The 22048-nt window shown below is 35.5% G+C and overlaps 1 protein-coding gene across 1 annotated transcript in view; it reads left to right on the top strand.

The window, feature by feature from the left end:
* PolA1 (DNA polymerase alpha catalytic subunit) overlaps window positions 1–22048 on the top strand; it is a 113283-nt gene that overhangs the window by 42170 nt on the left and 49065 nt on the right. Inside the window, exons 9-15 of the mRNA XM_083130028.1 lie at window positions 1709–1873; window positions 3083–3274; window positions 6277–6453; window positions 7690–7894; window positions 8600–8871; window positions 10400–10516; window positions 15263–15327. Of these exons, the coding sequence (XP_082986154.1) occupies window positions 1709–1873; window positions 3083–3274; window positions 6277–6453; window positions 7690–7894; window positions 8600–8871; window positions 10400–10516; window positions 15263–15327 (1193 nt within the window). The remainder of the gene's footprint in view (window positions 1–1708; window positions 1874–3082; window positions 3275–6276; window positions 6454–7689; window positions 7895–8599; window positions 8872–10399; window positions 10517–15262; window positions 15328–22048) is intronic.

Below are 22048 nucleotides of genomic sequence, written 5' to 3'. Positions count from 1 at the left end.
TATTATTAGTTTCATTAACAAACATTTCCATAGTAGTTACAGTATCAGAAACAGAAAAAATGTATCTTAACTTATTTTTTTATTTGCTTTAGTCAAACACTTCAAATATTTTACAGGGACATTTACTAGAAAAACCCTTTCTATAAAGAACTTATATCTACGAGGCACATGTCAAAACAATGGGGCAAATAATTTTTTACTTGGGACTGGCAACACTGACGAAGCTGCGCATGCACGGAAGCATGATTTAGTATTCTGTGCCTGCAACAGAGGTATATTTCTCAGTGTGGAGGTGCATACGTGCGAGTAGCAGGAAGTTGAAATGACTGCATTAATAGAAAATCCCGCCAAATGTGAGGTGAGGTCGGTGATTAGATTTCTAAACACAAAAGGACTGAGTGCAGCTGACATTTATCTGGAATTTTGTGCCATTTACGGACCAGCAGTAATCAGTGAAGGAAAGGTAAAACAATGGTGCCGTGCTTTTCGGGAAGGATGTTCAAATGTTTATGATATCGAGGGAAGCGGCAGACGGACGACCTTGTGCAACGTGTTGATGAGAAAGTGTGTTTTAATCACCGTTTCACCATTACTGATCTAGGCAAGGAGTTTCCTCAAGTGTCTGATAAAACATTGCACCGAATTATAACTGACAATCTGGGTTATCGCAATCTCTGTGCGAGGTGGGTGCCAAAAATGTTGAGAAACACTCGCAAAGATGAAAGAATGAAATCAGCATGTGATTTTTTGGCCCATTGGGAGAAGGATGGGGATGACTTGTTTTCTCACATAGTGACTGGAGACTAAACCTGGATATCGTACATCACTGGTGAGTCGAAGCAGCAATCCATGCAATGATGTCACTCCGGTTCACCGAAACCGAAGAAATTCAAGCAAACACCATCACATCGCAAAATCATAGAAACCGTGTTTTGGGACCAAAAAGGTGTAATTCTCGTGGAATTTCTGGAACCGGGACGAACCATCACAGCAGATGTGTATTGCCAAACACTGTCTAATCTGTGACATGTCATCTAAAACCGGCGAAGATGAATGTTACGGTTTGGAATTCTGCTTATTCATGACAATGCCCTCCCACACACAGCTAACCGTACTGTTGCAAAAATTCAAAAATTACAATGGGAACGTTTTAATTGCCCACCTTACAGTCCTGATCTTGCCCCAAGTGATTACGGTACCAAAAATGCTTGGAGCGTCATAGTGACTATGTAGAAAAATAGCCAGGGTATGCACTTGTATAGCATCAAAATAAAAATTTTCTCTCTTGATTTTATTCTCTGTAATAACCAATCGGCCCTTTTTTTTTACATGCCCCTCGTATGTGCATAGTGCGAAAAACCATGCAAGCAATTTTAAGTTTGGTTTTTAAAAATAATAAAAAGAATCGATTTAAATAAAAAAATCAACAAAAATGTTTTTTTAAATAAAAACCTTCATTTTTATCCACCCCGGTTCCATCCCTAGTATTTTTATAATAAGGAAAATCATGGCAAGATTGTACATTCAGTTACAGGTTATTTTAAAAATATAAAATTGTCAGCAATTTTACCAATAAATTCAAACACATTGTGTCTAAACCAGTATAGAAAATCTGGAAAAGCCAGGAAATATTGATTTTGTAAAATTGTAGACACCCTGAAATAATAATATTATCCTACTGACCAATCAATCTCATCCATATTTCCAGGTGCTGCGATTCTTCTGGTGGGATGCATACGAGGATCCTTTCAAGCACCCAGGAGTTGTGTACTTGTTTGGCAAAGTGTGGATTGAGTCTGCCAGCACCCACGTAAGCTGCTGTGTTACTGTGAAGAACATAGACAGGCGCATCTACATGTTACCCCGGGAAACGGTGAGTTCATCTTATGAGGCTGAATCCAGGAAATTGATGAGTTTCTGTAGAATCATAAGTTGCTTCTCTTCGTACATGAATTGGTATTGGAAGATAATAAGTCCCTCGCCATTATTTTTTTTAATGAAACGAAGAACAGATATGAAACTTGCTGATACTGTTAAAAAATTTAGTGATATTGATAACATATTATATCTGATATAATCGATCTGATATAAAATTTCATTCATCTCCTTAATATATGTGGTGTGTTATGAGAGGGATTTTTGTATTTGGATGAGAAACTACATACAGTAAAACCTTGTTAATCTAGACTAATGGAGGGGGGATAAGTTGACTGGTTTAACGAAAGTTCAGATTAACTGAAATAACGTAAAAGAACAGTAGAAAGTGCATTAAAACTCAGTTTATAGCAACAACTGCCTTTTCTTTGGGAAGTTCTCGTTGACTTCTAGCCACATTTAAAACCTTGCATTCTGCTTTTTTTGGGAGGGGGGGCTTTTGTCTGTCCGGATTAAGCAAAGTCTGGCTTATTGGAGTCCGGATTAACTAGGTTTTACTGTATTTTGGCAAAACTAGAGCGTACAAATAATATGTTTATAAGCAGAAAAGTAACAAAATGACAGAATTTTAAACTGAATTACAGGGTGTTATAGATATATTAGATCAGTATAATTATTGGAAATTTTACCAATAAACATGTATGTAGATATGCCTATATCGTTCAATACCAATAGTGTACTAATCTGTATCATCTCCAATAGTTTTGATATTTTGTATCCATGTTGTTACATTATTGCATTACCAGTAATTTGAGGAGGGTTAGCAAGGAAATGGATGACAGGAATGTCATCATCTATGATGACCCGTCTCTTTCCAAAGCATTGGGTTTTAACCTTTAAAAAACAGGCACAATGATACTGGTGGCACCAAAAAGTTTTCTAACTTGTAATCTTGCACAAGTTTCTTTTTGTGTGTAATATAAAAGGAAAGAGAGAGAACAACATATTTGCTGTGTATTGTGTTGTACCATAAAGGCACATACGGGGTGTGAAGGTAATTGTAATTACTTAATGTTCTGATGTTTTTCCAGTCGCACCTCTGATTCTGTTTCATTAAATGTAGTAATTATATTCTGTCTTTTGAGGATTTACCCTTATGTGCAATTCTTGACAAATTAAAATGCACAGTGCCATGTTTCCTTTCTAGCATTTTGATCAAAAGACCAAGAGTGATACTGGGAAGCCTGTGACCTTTTTGGACGTATACACGGAGTTCAACAGTAAAGTCACTGAAAAGTACAAGATTTCTCAGTTTAAGTCACGGAGAATCACAAAGAATTATGCTTTTGAGATTACGGATGTTCCCACCACATCTGAGTACCTGGAAGTTATGTATTCGGTAAGTTTGGAAGTTAGGTTGATCTTATATTCTGTGATCTCAAATGTTGTGCCTCTTATGGTGCGTAATATAAGTAATGTTCAATTTGGATATGTGTGTGTGTAATTTTTTGTGAATTAACCCTCAGTCGATGCCATCAATGTATTGGTAGCAGAAAGTAGGTTTGAATTTCATCACCAATATTTTTCCGGGTGTGTGTGTCTCCGAGAGTCTGCAAAAATATCATGAGGCACTTTCACAAGTCTAAATGTCCTGTAAATTATGCAAAATGTGTACGCATTCTTCTTGCAAAGCATTTTGGGGAGAAATGGATTTTGTCATTAAATGATCCCTAAGTACATGCATATGTAGTTTTTGACTGAAACACGAAATATGAAATAACACACACACACTAATGTTCATTTTTCATGTTTTTGAAAGGCGTGAAGTGCAAAGTAATTCAAAATGAAATGCAACATGTGAAATAAATACTGAAAAACAAAATTTAGAGTTTATTTACAATCACTTTCTGAAGTCTGAATTATTATGAATTATGCAAATCATGGAAAATTGATGAATTCTGCTGTAGATATTTGAGAAACAAAAATGGACTCTCTTTCACAGGATTAATACCATGACAAATACATGAATGTGCTATTAGAAGGGCAATGTTTATTTTTGTGTCATAATTGTAGTTTTTAAAATCAAATTTAGTATTATTTTCACCATTTTAAATACTGCTTTTAATTCTAAAATGTGCCTAGTTTTTTGTACCGAAATCTTGAATTTTTAATCACCATAAATATGTGCCTCTAATAATATCTATTGCGAAATTATGAAACTTTTCAAGTGGAAACTAGTCGATTGCAGTGGTATAGTTCAAATGGAAATTTTTTTGTAGGAAAATTGATATATATTCTGAGCTATTTTGAATTGTTAACAATTTTCAAGTCTCTGTATTGGTAAGATTATCATCATTGGTGCCAGTTCAAACCAGTATTGGCTCAGCCCTAATTTGAATAGTTATTTGGTCTAGGAATTAATTTGTGCGCCTGGACAAGAGATGGCGTAACGAGCGTATTGTCCCACAGTTCCGTGTATCCACACATGCGTTGAAAACTCCTGTCAGCATGCATCGTTCGTAGTATAGGGCAGTTGATTGACGCGTCAACAACAGCATTTTGTAGTCAACTGAACATGGCGCAGTTCTTACCAGATAAAGTGTTTTTGCGGGGTGTTCTGCTTCATTACTTTAACATGCAGAAAAGTGCTACCGAAAGTCATCGTATTTTGGTGGAAGTGTATGGTGACCATGCGCTAGCTGAGCGAACGTGTCAGAAGTGGTGATTTCAGCCTGGAAGACCAAGAGCGACCTGGACAGCCAAAAAAATTTGAAGACTAAGAATTGAGAGCATTGCTCGATCAGGATTCGTGTCAAACGCAGGAAGAACTTGCAGAAGCATTAGGCGTTGATCAAACAACAGTTTCCAAACGCCTCAAAGCCATGGGAATGATTCAAAAGATGTCACATTGGGTTCCACATGAATTGAAAGACAGAGACGTTGAAAGACGAAAAACCATTTGCGAATTGCAGCTTCAAAGACAGAAAAGAAAGGGGTTTTTGCATCGCATTGTTACTGACGATGAGAAGTGGATCCATTACGAGAACCCAAAACGAAAAAAGGCCTGGGTGAAGCCAGGTGAACCAGGTCCATCACAACGGAAACGAGATATTCACTGTGCAAAGGTTATGCTGTGCATATGGTGTGATATGAAAGGTGTGGCGTACTATGAGCTGCTGCAACCGGGTGAAACTATTAATGGAGAACGTTATCGACGACAATTAATGCGTTTGAAGCAAGCTCTGGCCGGGAAACGACCAGAATGGGAGAACAGACATAATAAACTTATTTTTCAACATTATAACGCTCACCCACATGTCGCAAAACCAGTCAAAACCTATTTAGAAAATGTCGGATGGGAAGTTTTACCCCACCCGCCGTATTCACCAGACGTTGCTCCTTCGGACTACTACTTGTTCGATTGCATGAATAACGATTTGATTGGACAGCGGTTCACTTCTTCAGAAGATATCGAAAAATGGGTCTCTGACTGGATCGCTTCAAAGGATGAGGACTTCTTTCGCCACGGAATCCGTAACTTGCCTGACAGATGGGTGAAAGTGGTGGCTCGCGATGGACAATATTTTTCTTAAGGTATTTATGTATTTTGTGTTTGAACTACAGCTTCAATGTGTGCATAACAACCGCACGAATTAATTTCTAGACCAAATATATTGTTTGAAAACTTTGATTTTGGATATTTTAAAATTAAAATTAAATCATAATATATGTTCTAAGATTTAGTTTAATAGTAAAAAAGTGGATTTACGTAACTGCTAAGTGACAGAGCCAGCACCTTTGACAAACCTGCAGTAACAGAAAGTTCACTGGCTTGGATAACAAGGAAAAGTCAGGGCAATCAACCCATGACTAAGAAAGTCTAGGAAACCAATTGTGTATTTGTCTACTCCCTCTGTCATATTTGTTACAAACTGCTACCAAAACTGATAGAAACAAAACAATTTATGATTTAATTACAGTGGAACCCAAATTTTACGTTCCCCGGTTTTACATATTCAATCTTAATGGTCCCAACATAGCAAAATGTTATGAAATTTTCCTCAATTTTACACTTTCCCTGCATTTTAAGTTTTTTGAGCTTGGTCCCCTGAAAAACATAAATTGAGGTTCCACTGTACATACGTGAATAGCACATGTTTTCTTATCTGAAATAAACTGAAGAATACGCTGAGCCGATAGAGATGCAGATGGTTTGGTACAGATCAATCAATGCTAAATGCTATTGATTTTCTCTTTGTTACAATTCCCAAGCATCAGCTACAGTGAGAATCTAGAAGAGTCAAAATTAGTTTGTCTTGTTTCAATGTGTATTGGCTAGACCATGCTGTATGTGTGAATTCTTTTTAAAATTAACAATTTATATAATCTTGTCTAATTAAGGCTAACCTTCCGGCCATACCATCGGACTGCTCCGGAGAGACATTTAGCCACGTGTTCGGAACAACCACATCTAGCTTGGAATTGCTCTTGGTGGATAGAAAGATCAAAGGACCCTGCTGGTTGGATATAAAGAATCCTCAACCCAGTAACCCAGCCGTCAGTTGGTGCAAAGTTGAGGTAACTAGTCCTTCTGAGTTTATCCTTTGTAGTTGTGGATGTTTTGCAATATTTTAGGAGTAATTGTGGAAAGAAGTACTTCCCCCGTAAGACTAGTGGTATTAAGGCTCTGTGGAGGAAGTATGTTTTTTCCATGATTGTACACAGAATTGTTATCAAAATACTAAAATTTTGAGATTGAGCACTGTAAAAGTATATTCAAATTTTTATTATGTTATAATAATAATACTAGACAGTGAAATCTCTTAATATTATTTAATGGGATTGCTGGTCACTTTTCACTTATGCATTTGAGAGGAAAGAAGAGTGGAACTCAATTTTTACATTCCAAGATTTTACATTTTCCAACATTATACATTCAATCTTGGTGGTCCTAAAATAGCAAAATGTTATAACAGTTTCCTCGATTTTAAGTTTTCCCACATTTTAATTTTTTTCTGCTTGGCCCCCTGAAAAGCTTAAAATTGAGGTTCCACTGTACTGGTGAAGATATTCATACCTGTAAGAAGAGTAAATCAGTAGAAAGCTAGGTAAAATGCAACTCTGTCAAAAGTAGAATAGTATAGATGTAGCATCAAGCATTGAAATTACTGTGGGAAGGACATGCAATCATAAGATATAGAAGGATTCCAAGGTGTGTACTAGAGGGACCAGCAAAGACTAACTTGTAAGATGCTCATGATGTAGGTAGGAAAACTGTTCTCAGACAATTCTATTAAAAAAAAAATGTTAACTCTTCTATCATCAGTACTTTAACCAGTGCTTTTAAGGATTTTGAGGACAGTGCTAGAGGATATGTCATAGTGTGTTCATACCTTTCTAACATAATCACTGGCGTACGCACAGGAGGTCTGAAGGGCCTACAGCCCCCTCTGAAATTTTGAGAAAATCAACATTTTCAAATAAAAGCAGTGAAGAACTGGGAAAAAGCAGAGTGGCAAATGAAAAGCCTCCTTAAAATACCACAGTTTCCAGTTTGAGAGAGGAAAATTCTAAAAATATGAAATATCGTATTGTGTATTTAACTCCCCTACCATTACAATTCCAACCCCTTCCGAAAAAAATTACTGCATACGCCAGTGAACATGATTGCTCTCAGCTAAAGAAATTCATAAATCCTATATCAAGAGATCAATTCCATGCTTGCTTAAGTTTTGGAAACGTGCTTTGGTTGGTACTCTGGGTTCGTGAAGTGAAATTTGTAATGCACTACAACAATGTATGAATCTCTTGCAGGCTGTTGCATTGAAGCCAGACAACGTGAATGTATCTGCCTGTACCTCGCCACCTCCACCTCTGGTTGTGATGACGCTAAACATGAGAACAACCGTGAACGTGAAGACATGCCAAAGCGAGATAGCTATGATAGGCATTCTTCTTCACAATAAATTCCACGTTGATAAGGCACCTCCTAAAATTCCTTACAATCAGCATTTCTGTGGTAAGTGGCATGTGCTTTTTACTTTAACTTTTAAATTCTGGAGCCTCGCGCCTGTGTTCTCGTTGAAGCCGGTGCCTTTTCAAACTTGCCGCAATATACATAAAAAATTGTAGCCTGAGAACTAATTATCGTAGAGAGATTAAATTGGTTTTGTTTTCTTTCTGAAAGACTTTGCTTTTAGCGGAGGTAAAATTTATACATTGTGCTCCCCAATAATTAATGTTAATGGAAGAAGAAGAAGAAAATTTAATTTTTTTAAAAAAAGAGCCCCTTTACCCCCCCCCCCCAATAGACTGAAGTGAATGAAAAACTGATAGCAATAGAGCAGGGCTTCTCCAAACTATTTCGTTTCACGGCACCCTTAACGTTCCAAGATTTTTCCGCGGTGCCCAAGTCAGAATGCAGGCCTGCCTATCTAACACTTGCAATGCTCGGTTAGTGTGGTGTGTGGTTAGGTTGTTTCCCTTAAGTTAAATAATAAACACATATTTCAAGTTCAGAAACATTTTATGTGTAAAAAGTACTAAATAAGAATATACGTATTTTGAACAATCATATAATTTCAGTAATATGTTGGAACATTTCGTGGTGCCCTTGTAAGCCAGCCATGACGCACACTTTGGGGACCACTACGATAGAGTTAATCTGAATTTGTTCCATTCGTGGTATGTACTTATATTGACTGTTTTATTATACTCTTTCCAGCCATCACTCGACCCTCTGATGAACCATGGCCGTTCGATCACAAGGAGAAGTTCTTAAAGTACACAGGCACAAAACTAGAGAAGATGGACTCAGAACGAGCTCTCCTTGGTTTCTTCTTGGCGAAAATTCACAAGTTAGATCCAGACATTGTCGTCGGCCATGATGTTTTTGGTTACGACTTGGAGGTGCTGGTGCATCGGATCAATGCGAACAAGATCCCTCACTGGTCACGACTGGGGAGGCTGAAACGTGGAAATGTTCCTGTAGGGAGGGTAAGAGTTAATATTCATCTTACAAACCCTGTTACCACCACCACCTACAGTAATAGTGGCATTGCTGGTATAATGGCTTATCTCTATTTCCTAGAGGATAAAAAAGCAAAATTTCAGTACAAAAACAGTCAATTTTGGGTTTAAAGGTGATAAAGAAAATAAAATTTCGGTGTTGCGGTGAAAAATCAGATGAAAAGTGGTATATAAAATGAGATTTTGGTTTTAAAATTGTGAACATAATCCTAAATTTGATTTAAAAACTGCACTTATTCACAAAATTAACATGTCCTTTCTAATTGCACATTTATGTAGTTACCAGAGTATTAAATTTATTCCTGTATATATTTTTTTTCTTAAATATTTACAGCAGAAATAATAAATTTTCCATGAATTGCATAACACTCAGGATAATTCAAACCTCTGAAAGTGTTGTCTGTAATTAAACTTTAAATTCTATTTTGCATTTTGTAGTTCATTTTGAATCATTTCGTGACAAAACAGGGTAGGAAAATGCGCCTCACACCTTTCAGAAACATGAAAAATGAACATTAAAATGTGTTATTTCACATTACGTATTTTCGTCAAAATCGAAATATGCATGTGTCTACGTATCACTGTTCACCTTATAATAGTTACTAGTTTTCTTCAGAAATTGTTTGCTTTAAAACCTTACTTTTCCATATAGATCAACTTATATTTCAATTATGAATGATGTCCTTATATTCTAAAAAAAATATAACAAACTTTCAAAACTCCATATTAAATTACAAGCTGTTCATGGAAACAGATTGGCAATTTACTTTACTGATACACCAAAATGTCCTTTAATACCAATAGGTAGGGGCATGCATATTTCGTTTTTGACGAAAAAACGAAATTTGAAAAAAACACACTGTAGTGTTAATTTTTCATGTTTTTGAAGGGTGTGAGGTGCATTTTGTGACCATATTTTGTCACGAAATAATGCGAAATGAACTGCAAAAAGCGAAATTAACTCTTAAACACGAAATTCAGGGTTTATTCACCGCCGTGACACCTTCCGAGGTCTGAATTATCCTGAGAGTTATGCAATTCCCGGAAAATTGATTAATTCTGCTGTTAATATTGGAGAAGCAAAAATGGACTCCTTTACACAGAAATAAACTTAATACTCTGATAACTACATAAATGTGCTATTAGAAGTGAAATGTTAATTCTGTGGCATAAGTGGTTTTTAAATCAAATTTAGGATTATATTCACAATTTTAAAACCAATATGTCTTTCTATATACCACTTTTCATCCATTTTTTCACCGCTATAACACCGATATTTTATTTTATTTACCGCTTTTGAACCCGAAATTGACTCTGTTTTTGTACCGAAATTTTGCCTTTTTATTTACCAAAAATATGTGCCTCTACCAATAGGGTAGTGATTAATGTCCCATCCCTACAGCATTGCAATAAGTGGTGTTCTGTTTCATATTTAGTAGTAACATTTTCATGTTGAGTCATCTGAATTTTCATTTCATTTGCTTTTCAATTTCAGACGAAAGGTTTTGTAGAGAAAATAGCCATGTGCGGGAGACTGGTGTGTGATGTGAAGATTTCAGCCAAGGAGTTGATTAGAGCCAGAAGCTATGACCTGGGAACTCTTTGTCAACAGGTGAGATTAAGTTTTGATTGTTGCAAGGTGTGTAATGTTTGGTGCATAATACAATTTTATACATGTGAAGAAAAATGGAACTTCTGGATGTAACATAAATGGTGTTCATAAAATAGTTCAATTTCATATTGCTGGATATTTTCATGAATAGGTTGGGCCTGCCCGGTTTCGTTCCATCAGTATTTCCTCATATTACATAGTCTCTTGTGTGTCAGTAGAGCTTTTTATTATTATTGTGAAAAGTGGTGTTTGTACAACTGCAAATTTCAAATGTCTTTGAAATTACTGCTTTTTATAACTTTCAATTTTCAGAATTAAGTTCTCGAAGCTTTGAAGGTTATTAAACGCTAAATTTTTATCTTTCAAACTCTCTTGCCATTTTCCCTTGCACCTTACAAAAAATTATGCATCATATAGAAGTCACGCAGTAAGAATTGCAGTAAAATTTGCACATTGTCATATATTTTGTGTATTGAGGCTATCCACATCACTTCCCACCCTTGTTAACTTATATTTAATTTTATGCACTGTAATGTTTATGCACAAATCTGTTTTTCAGTGGGTAATTTTTTAAGTGTGAAATTGTAAAGCGTAGTAAAATTGCCATGAATATTATTATATGTAAGTGGAAAAATACCCTGACGCAAGATACTGTCTTAACCTTGTGCTGGAAAATGCATTTTTATTTAATATTATAAACAGCACATTCATTGTTTTGTATGAGAGGTGATGTTTCACAAACTTCTTGTTTGATAAATGAATAATTAGCCAGTTGTTTTGATAATCAAAAAGGTAGCCATTTTGGAACTGATTCATAGGTCTTGTTTCATCTTCCAACTCCAATTAATCTAACTAACTAACTAACTCTCTAGCCTTCTTAAACCCGAAGGTTCATGGCTGCAGCAACACAGGCCTTCCATCTTTCCCTATCTTGAGCAAGATGTATATACTCTTTTCCATCCCTACCGATTTCCCTTAGGTCCATCTCAACGTTGTCCCTCCATCTTCGTCTTGGCCTTCCTACAGGTCTCTTACCATCAGGTTTCCCAACAAGAATCCTGTAAACTCCTCTTTCCTCTCCCATTCGTGCCACATGGCCTGCCCACCAGTCTTCTTGATTTAATTATTCTAATAATATCTGGACATGAATACAAATTATGTAGTTCTAAATTATGTAACCTTCTCCACTCACCTGTCTCCTCATCCCTTTTAGGTCCAAAGATTTTCCTAAGGATCTTATTTTCAAATACTCTCAATTTATGTTCCTCTTTCAATGTAAGGGACCAAGTTTCACATCCATATAATACTACAGGCAAAATTACTGTTTTGTATATTTTAACTTTTAGTTTCTTAGATATTAAACGAGAAGACAAAATTTTATGAAGAGAGAAGTAACATGCATTTCCTGAATTAAGCCTACTTTTTATTTCCTCTTTAATATAATTTTCATTTGTTAATATTACTCCTAAGTATTTGAATTTGGAAACTGGTTCAAACGAGTTGTTATCAATAATTAGATTTTGATTATTACCTAACACTTGCTTTCGGCCTGTAAGCATATATTTAGTTTTCTCTTTGTTAACTTCCAAACCTATCTCTTTAGCAGTTTTGAAAAATATTTTAGCATTATTCTTAATTGTATTCACATCATCCCCCAGTAAGTCTACATCATCTGCATATGCTAACAACTGAGTCACACCATTTAATTTTAGTCCTTCTTTAGTTTCTTTTACCTTCCTAACAGCATATTCTAAGGCAAAATTAAAGAGCAATGGAGATAATGCATCTCCTTGTTTTAACCCATCATGAATTGTAAATTTTTCAGACATATTAATACCCACACGAATTTTACTTTCTGTTTCACTGGTGCATACTTTTATCATACTAACAAGCTTCTTAGGTATTCCAAACTCTACTAATATATTATATAGTTTATCTCTTTTGACTGAATCATATGCTTTTTTAAAATCAATGAATAGCTGATGGACATTTTGATTATATTCCCACTTTTTTTCAAGTGTCTGTCTGATGTGAAAAATTTGATCAGTAGTTGATCTGTTACGTTTAAATCCACATTGATAATCACCTATAATTTCATTAGCATATGGGGTTAGTCTTGTTAAAAGAATGTTAGATAATATTTTATATGTTGTTGAGAGTAGAGAAATTCCACGGTAATTATTGCAGTTCATTTTATCACCTTTCTTAAACACAGGAACAATTATGGATTCTTTCCACTGTTGAGGGATTTCTTCTTTATTCCATATTAAACAAATTAATTTATGAATTTGACATATTAATGAATTTCCACCATATTTAATTAACTCAGCTGGTATTAAATCAATGCCAGGTGCTTTGTTATTCTTTAGCCTTTTAATAGCATCTTTAACTTCAGTCAAGTTAGGTTCTGGAACTAAAGGTTCTGCTGTGTGTACTTCATTCACTTCTGATTTATCTCCTACATGGACATTTAAAAGGTCATTAAAGTAGTTCTTCCATCTATTTAGAATATCACTTGGGTCAGCTAGAAAATCACCGTCTTTATCTTTTATCAAGTTTACTTTGGGTTGCCACCCCTTTCTAAATTCATTTACACCTTTATATAAATCTCTGATATTTTTATTTTTGCTGTTTGTTTCAATTTCGTTAATTTTGCTTTTCAAGTAATCTCTTTTTTTACTTCTAAACGTGCGGTTAACTTCTCGCTTTATTCTATTATAATTGTTTAGATTTGTATCATCACAGTTATTTAACCACCTAAGTCTAGCCTGATTTCTTATTTCTATTAGATTATGACATTCATTATCAAACCATGGCTTACTTTTTCTCGGCTTACGGTATCCTATACTTTCTTTAGCTGCTGATTCTATTGCATTACGTATGTGCTGCCAATTCTTATTTACGTCTGTTTCATTTATATTTTCATCATCATTTAAATCCTGCAAAACATCAAATCTATTTGACAGTTTAATTTGGTAATCTTTCTTAATTCTTTCATCAGTAAACTTTCCTGTATCAAATTTTAGAACTTTTAGATTTTGTTGCTTATGATTTATCACTGAGAGTCTTTCTCTTAATTTAGCAATTACTAAATAATGGTCACTGGCACAGTCAGCACCTCTATGTGTACGAACGTCAATTATACTAGTATGCCTTCTCTTATCAATGAGAATATGATCTATCTGATTATGAGTTTTACCATCTGGAGAAGACCAGGTATATTTATGGATATCTTTATGTTTAAAAGTGGTACTTTTCACAATTAAATTCTTTGAGGTTGCAAAAGTAATCAATCTTATACCATTATCATTACTTAATTCATGAAGACTTTCTTTACCAATTGTGGGTTTAAATGTCTCTTCTTTGCCAATTTGTGCATTACAGTCACCTAACAGAATTTTCATATCATACTGAGAAAATTTATCAAAGACCTGTTCTAACTCTGTATAAAAATCATCTTTAGTATTATCATCTTTATCTTCCGTTGGTGCATGTATGTTTATTAAAATAATTTTACACCACCTACCCTGTAAAACTGCATATGATATCCTATCATTAATAAATTCTACTGTTTTAAGAGCCGAGATAATTCTATTATTTATGAAAAAGCCTGTTCCAAAATTATGATTTTCAGTACCACCATAGAAAAAAGTATAATTTTTAGTTTTACAATTCCCTTCTCCTGGCCACCTAACTTCCTGGACAGCTACTACATCTAATTTATACTTAACTATCTCATTAACTGTACACTGAAATGCCCCAGGCCGGTAAAGGCTGAGAACATTCCAAGTGCCTAATTTAATATACTTATTCCTAATGTAGATCTTATCCTTAGTCCAGAGACCTCCCAAAGTAGTCCCCACCCGGAGATCCGAACGGGGGACTATTTTACCTCCGGAATATTTTACCTTGGGAACATCCATGGCCTTATATTGTTGTTTCTTGACATGTGTTTTTACAGTGCAGAGTTGTCAGCTCTACGCCTAACCCCCAATATGAATGGAGGAACTACTACACAAGACAAACACAAACACATTAGACAGCACAATTACTACACAAGACGAACACAAACACATTAGACAGCACAACTACTACACAAGACACACACAAACACATCACAACTATAACAAAATATAAACACAAACACACCACAACTACTACACAATATAAACATAAACAAACTTCACACCACAACTACTACACAAGACAAACAAACAAATTAGACAGCATAACTACTACGCAAGACAAAACAAACATATTAGACAGCACAACTACTACACAAACATACTAGACAGCACAACTTCAACACAAGACACATACATACACACCAAAAAGTAGCAATAGTAAGGTAAAAATTTTATCACATTGTATACGTTTATTATTAAACAAATCAACTAATTTTGAAGAGAAAGTGTCATTCCTGGTTTGTCGATGTAACTAATATTGCTTATTTATACCAGAGACACCACAGCAGTGGAAGGAGTGGTAACAGAAAGCAGGCCTAACTTAAGAGAGATTCAGACTGACTGCAGAAAAGGATAAAGCTCATGAAGCATTGTAGTGCCACAGAGAGGGGGTGCGGTTAGAAGGGGGAAGAGACTTCAATAATTGGTTAATAATAATGTACAACTCCAATTAATCTGATGATGCAAATGAGGAGTTCGTGAAATTAAACCCGTTGTAAAATTAAGAAGGAAAAATAATCTTAAAAGACAGCCACATGAAATTTTTCTTCTATTGTTGCAGGTGTTGCGAATTAAGGAAGACGAAAGAATTGAAGTCTCAACTGAGGAAGTGAAGAGCTATTACAGGTAAGGTAGCAGCAAAAATAGGGCTGCATTATTATTTTCAACAGTATGTTAGTAATAATTAGGGTTTATTTTATGCCAGTATTGTGAAAAGAGAGAAAAAAACTATTTTGTGATTAAATTTTGCTATTTTTAATATTATGATGTAATATTTAGGTTATGTCAAAACTTGGTTAAAACTGGTAAGGCATAATTCCATTGAAATACAGTGGAACCTTGATTTTACACTACAAGATTTTACATAATGCTGCATTATACATTAAATTTTGATGGTCCCAACAGAGCAAAATGCTATAAAATGTTCTTTGATTTAACATTTCCTGCATTTTAAGTTTTCTCAGCTTGGTCCCCTAAAAAAAACGTAAAATTTATGTTCCACTGTACTTATGTATTCATGTTTATGAATACAGGAAAACCTCATTAATACGAGGTTCAAGGACCAAAAAATGTCAACTTCGAATTAAACGACTTCGAGTTATCCAAATTTTTCAAGATGGCGCCTGTTTTTCAGGTGTAAATAAAGTAAATAAATTACCCCCACAACGGATGTTTTATACTTGGTGATAGCACAGAAAATAAGCTTTATATGTACTATATAATAATATTGTACGTTTTAAAGAAAGTGTAAAAAATGTTGCTCAAAATGAGAACACTGAGCTTACGCAGACACAAAGATTCCAAGGAGATGGTAACACAATTTATCCTGCCTAGTTATACAACCGGTTATGCACGGGATGCATGTTGTGCAAAAAGTCTTTTAAGAAACGGTTTTTCTTTCAATTGTGCAAAGTCATTGCTCTTCCACGAAATTTTTACAATTTTATTTCATAAGAAACCCGTTTGCACGGAGACCTACGGAAAGGAAAACAGTCTCGTTTATTGCAAGAAGTGAATCTTGACAGTAGTCACACGCGAGCAAGAGACGGGAGATAATCGGAGAGAATGAATATTGGATTTTATGTGCGTTCACTAGAACATTGTCAGTTACAGGATTAACTGGTAAGAGAAGATTCTCTTGGGAGAGAACACAACCTTTCCCTGGCACAAAAAAAAAAGAAAAAGAAACCATCGGGGCTGTAAATTTTGTTCTGGTTCGGCGGTCTAAAACACATCGTAAAAAAAAGTCACTTTTACTTTGCTTCAGTTACCTTCATATTCGCCCCCCCCCCCCATTCCCCCCTTGCAGGGATCAGTCCAAACTCTTCCCCAACTTGCATTGTAATCCACCCTGAAAAAGGAAACACGCAACTTGCGATATGTTTTCTCCTAATGTGTATCCTAGGGCACATTAAACAGCGCCGCACTCGATAATCACTCTGGTTTGGATCCCACTTTTAAATTGTATAGTATATTTAGTCCCCCTTAGCTCGTCAGCATAAAATTAACTCAAAACAAACTTTACGGAATTTGCCTATTTTCAGATTAATCGACAATTTATTGTTGGATTCAGGAGTATTCTGGAGGTCAAACACTCGCTCTGCCAAAACTTTTCCTCTCTCGTATTCCTACATTCAGCATTATGTTTTTTACAGCAGCACGCTAATGGTTCTGAAGAAAAGCGGCGATTATCCGAACTTTATGTGCATCGTCAAGTTGTTTTAACTCTTGTTTTTCTTTCTGGAGATCTAATTTCGTTATCGTCAAATCAAAACAGCTTTGCGAGATTCAAAACAATGACGCTTTTTCCTTCCCGCTGCATGAGTCATTGTGCCCGACCCTGTGGCCGAGCGGTTAGCACATCACGCTGCGATGCCAAGGGTCCCGGGTTCGAATCCCGGTTGGGCTTGGTTGTTTGTGAATGTCCATTCATCAATTTCATCATTTCATCACTCATCCCCATCTTCGCAAATTAGCCAAGAGGCACAAAATGCAAAGTAAAATAAACTAAATCAATCAATCAAGCATGAGTCATTGCCGTCATCGGCAAGCGACAACTTTCCAGATGCTAGACTAAACACTGGCGCCAGCTGCAAAGTAAACACAATGAGACCGGTTGGAAGTTAGAGCAGCAGGTGGCAGATGGGAAATCCTCAGCATTTTAAAGATAACGCAATTGTCGAAGACCGAACTTTATCAGCAGCGTGAGAAAGAAACATGATCCTTGCATTACCTTTTACCACACAACAGACAATAATACGGGCAATATTTCCTATCCAGACAGCTGCATTCAAACAAGAAAGAGGGACCTGAATTCTGCAATTATCGCATTGCCATGCACACCAGTGGCAGATAATGAGCTGTTGTAGGAGAAGGTAGGGGGTCACTTCTTTTTCTTATCCTGCGGTTTTTGTTCGTTTTGCAGAAGGAATTAAGAACTGGTTGCTTTATTTTAGATGCCAAAGGAAAGGAGCCTGTGTGCGTACACTAGCAAGAAAATCATGGCCGAAACAATTAGCAACAGAACCCCCTCCCCTCCGTTTGCTGATAGGAAAAAGGGAGAAGTCACTCAGTCAACAGAACAGTTTTTTGGCAAATTTTATGACCGGCACAGTTGGGAAACGTACGAAGCGGGAAACGGGAGTTGCAACATACGTAAGATCACAGTCAACTTTTGCAGGAAACCTAGATGACAACGCATTATGAGGGTTGACCATCTTTTGTTGGCCTATGTGACTTTGATTATCCGTAACAGTTTCCCTTTTTTATGAAGTTCTACAAGGCACAAATAACACGCTTTTAATTAAAGTGGTTACCGAAAGTTGTCGGCTACTGGGCCAAAAGTTGCTCGGCTCACGGGAAATTGCTGAATCTCGAGCTCAGAGCTAGACAGATGGGTGAGATTTCCAGGCGCCACGCGTCTTGTATTTTGGAACATTCCTGCAATCTTATCTCACATTTCTCATCTAGCACTGGTGAATATTTCCAAGATGACGCATTCAGCGGGGAAAGAGCTTGACCTGCCGTGCACATTGACAAAGAATGTCAATGTCCAACGGGCATTTCGGGCTGCTTCCCTCGAGTTGTCAGCAGCTCGTAGGACAAGGAAACGTGTCAAGGTCAAGTTAAAATAATGTCCAAGCTCTCTCCACATTCGATCTTCTCTTGTCGACTTACGCAGGTGTCTACTTCGAATTAAGCGAAACCAGTTTTGCTGAAGGTCTTGTAAACAACTTCGTATTAAAAATTATCCGTATTTTGATTTATCCATACTGAAATATATTATAAATCCTATCTTATCGGCTGGGGAATGGGAAGAACTTCAGATTAAAGGGTACTTTGTCTTAACCAATATAGTATTAACAAGGTTTTCCTGTATTCTGAACAACTTTTTGATTGCTACAGTGTTCAAACCAGTAATATCGAGATTGTGCAACAGTATCACAACATTGGTATTGGTTCAATTAAGGAGGCATTGACTCAGACCAGTATCAGTTAACATTATTGGGAGAGTATCAATTCAAATGTAACCATTGATATCAGATACATTAATACATCTCTAGTATCTCATGAGGTATACACAATGTGCTTATTTCTCTCTCCCATTTAAATTTAAACATCCACATTTTTTGAGCTACCATTGCTTACTCTATTTCTTTGATCAATTATCTCATTTCTAATATTTTCTAATTTCTAATGCATTGTTCATGAATTAATCCTATTATGACAATAAAAGTAATACATTGTCATAAGAACATTTGAAAATGGTTAGGCTATGTTCAAAGTTCCACATTTGTGCAATATCTATAATAATTTAGTCATATGATTGCTCAAAATTTTATTCATATAATGCAATTAAGTGTGAAATTACTATTTAAACTAATTTCATTAAATATGATGTTTAAAAAAGCCAATTTGTATATCATGACAAAATTATCAAATTGTGCAATATTCTGAATTCATATTCATAACAGTTATTTTTGACTGACAAAATGAAAAACAACTATTTTAAATCATATGTGTTCTTTCAGACAAGAAAGATATGATACTTTCAAATTTATAATTAAATTTATTGAAATTATGTACATTTGCATTGGCATCAAGGTTTATATACAAAGGTCAACTCTTTAAAATTGTTCAATGTATAATATGATGTCATACTTGGTATTTTGTATCAACATTCAAAAAATGGTAATTGTAATCATTAGATAAGTATATTGTGATATACATAGTAAAATAGCTGTAACAGAGCAAATATGTACATTTACTACACAAACATTCAAGCTGTTAAGCACTTATGGACAAAAATATAAAACAAAAAAAAACAATTGAAGATAACTCATACTAAAAAATCTGGCTTGAACTAGTTGCTCTAATACTAGTGGTCTGTGACTTTAAAAAAGGAATCTCAGGATGGAAAAAAGATAAGTACAAATTTAGCAATATGGAATGGTGATATATTTGTACAATAATTGTTGCTTTTAAAGCATTAAACTGGACAATGTTATAATAACTTGGATGTTTAAGTTATATAGAAGCCTTTTATGACTCGAATGAACTTTGAATATGATATAATCTTATAAAGAATCGAACGTTGTGAAATGACACTGATGTGTATAATAGATGCCATGTTGAATTGGAAGCAGTGAATAGGTATCGGTTTTCATCTTCCTTAACGAGCAGGCTTGTAAATGTTACAGTTCCTCAAATGAGTGCTTGGAGGAAGGTCGCATAGAGTGACAGTTATATGTTCTATGTTTGGAGGTGATCTGATCAGATGATGAATTTACAAAACTGAAGCTCAGAATTGTAGATACAAAGACTTGCTTTATCCTGGAAGGAGATAACAAAGATATATTTTTTTAATGTATAGCATTGATATCTTATAAATGTTATTGTAAACATATGCATAATTGGATGCTATTGTAATTTATGTTGTTTCTAGTTTTTTTTTTATTTTCATCAATATAATAATTATAAAGTTATCAGTATATGTACATTTAAATTTCCTTTTCAACATAGCACCATAGCTACCTATTGTGCTGATACTGAGTTTGAATTATACTGACAAAGTCGTTATATATTTAAGATTATGAGACGTCAGGTGATTAGTTGAAAAGGTTCAAGCTTATAATAATCTTTGTATTGTTTTGCTTCTTGTTCTGGTTTCTGAGGTTAGGTGTTTTTACCTTTAAATATGTCAGATCCAAAGGGTGATTTCTGCTTGGCAGATGTTATGGCTGCTCTCAATGCTATCAAAGATGGCCAAACAGAGCTCAAAGCTAATCAGGAGGATCTCAAAGCTAATCAGGAGGATCTCAAAGCTAATCAGGAAAAGACTGATGCTCAATTGATAGAGCTGAAAGCTAGCCAGATGGTGCTTAAATCTGGGCTGACAACTCTTCAGCAAACTTCTGATGTTCAATTAAAAGAAATTAGAATTGATCTTGCTCAATATAAGAAGGAGTGTTTAATAAGAACAGAGAAAGTGGAATCTCATATAAAAGCATTATCCATGAAAGTGGATACTGATATTGCTGCAGTATCCTGTGTTGTGGAACAAAAGATGGAAAATTTGGGTAAGCAGGTTGGTGCTGTACAAGAAGCACATGCAGATTTGGCAGAGCGACTGCATGTTGATATGAGACACATGCAAAAGGAATGGTGTGAAACTAAACAGCATTTAGCAAATACTTTGTCCTCTCTTTCAAGTTTACCTAAACCTTCAGTGTGTGATGGTGCTTCTTCTCCACAAATTCAACCTAACCAAGAGATGAATTCTGATCAATTTCAGTACAAAGTGCTTCATAATGAAGAGGATGGTTCAGCAGGAAATATGCCAAATGAACTTATTCAAACCATGCAAGGACTTGTGACAAGTGATTGCAAATTAGTGAATAATGATCTCTCTCAGGACCAGGTTCTGCAGGAACAAATAATGGGAGTAAAGCTAGAAGTTTTAACATTGGTTAAAGAAGTGTTGTTACCCATTAGTCAGTGTCGGTTAGAATCAGCTGGCAGAAGAACTCTTACAAAGAGAAAACGTGCAAGAGTTTCTACAGTAGTGAATAGTTCTGATAGTTGTGTTGATGAGGATGTAGTGCGCAAGCATGTATCTAAGGTATGTGATAAAGCCACTAATACTGAAACAGAGTGATCTGGCTCAGAAGAAAAGTTATTTGATTCTACCAATGACCGTAGAGGAACACCATCTGGTCATCGCCAAGATTATGTAAAAGGTGATTCTTGTTTGCATCATAATAAGTACATAAATAAGAGTGATGTAAATGGTCCTTCTCAAAGTGCAACTTTTGCGACTAGTACTCAATATGACAACTCTTTAGCGCACCGACAATCTTTCATAAAGCCACAAGAATTGTGCAAGTTTCCGCAGTTTGATGGAATCTCGATGGACAGTATGCCATCGGAATTTTTGGAGAAAGTTGAGGAAATGATGGATATTTACAATATCAAGGAAAAGGATTACATGCAATATATACCTAAGTTACTCAAAGACTGTGCAAAAAGTTGGTACACTCAGAATAAATCTTCCTTCAATACTTACCATGATTTTAAAAAGGCTTTTCTGTCTCACTATGAGAATTCTAGGTGGAAGAGTGTCACATTGACTCGGATACTGAATACTCAATTTTCTAGAGCTGCTCATGGTAACTTACAGAAATTTGTAAACAAGAATTATAAATTGCTCAAATCCATCCAGCCTCATGCGGAGGAAGCACACTTGATTGCACAAGTGGCTACGCTTTTGCCATTTAAGATCAGAGAGCACTTTGTGGTAAATAATGTTGAGACATTGCAAAGAGCATTGCAAGCCATAGAGAATTTT

This window comes from Lepisma saccharinum, chromosome 10, assembly GCF_977018435.1.
Source record: "Lepisma saccharinum chromosome 10, izLepSacc3.1, whole genome shotgun sequence".
In the NCBI taxonomy this organism is placed as follows: Eukaryota; Metazoa; Arthropoda; class Insecta; order Zygentoma; family Lepismatidae; genus Lepisma; species Lepisma saccharinum.
Note: the sequence above shows the minus strand (reverse complement) of the source record. Positions and strands in the feature narration are given on the sequence as shown.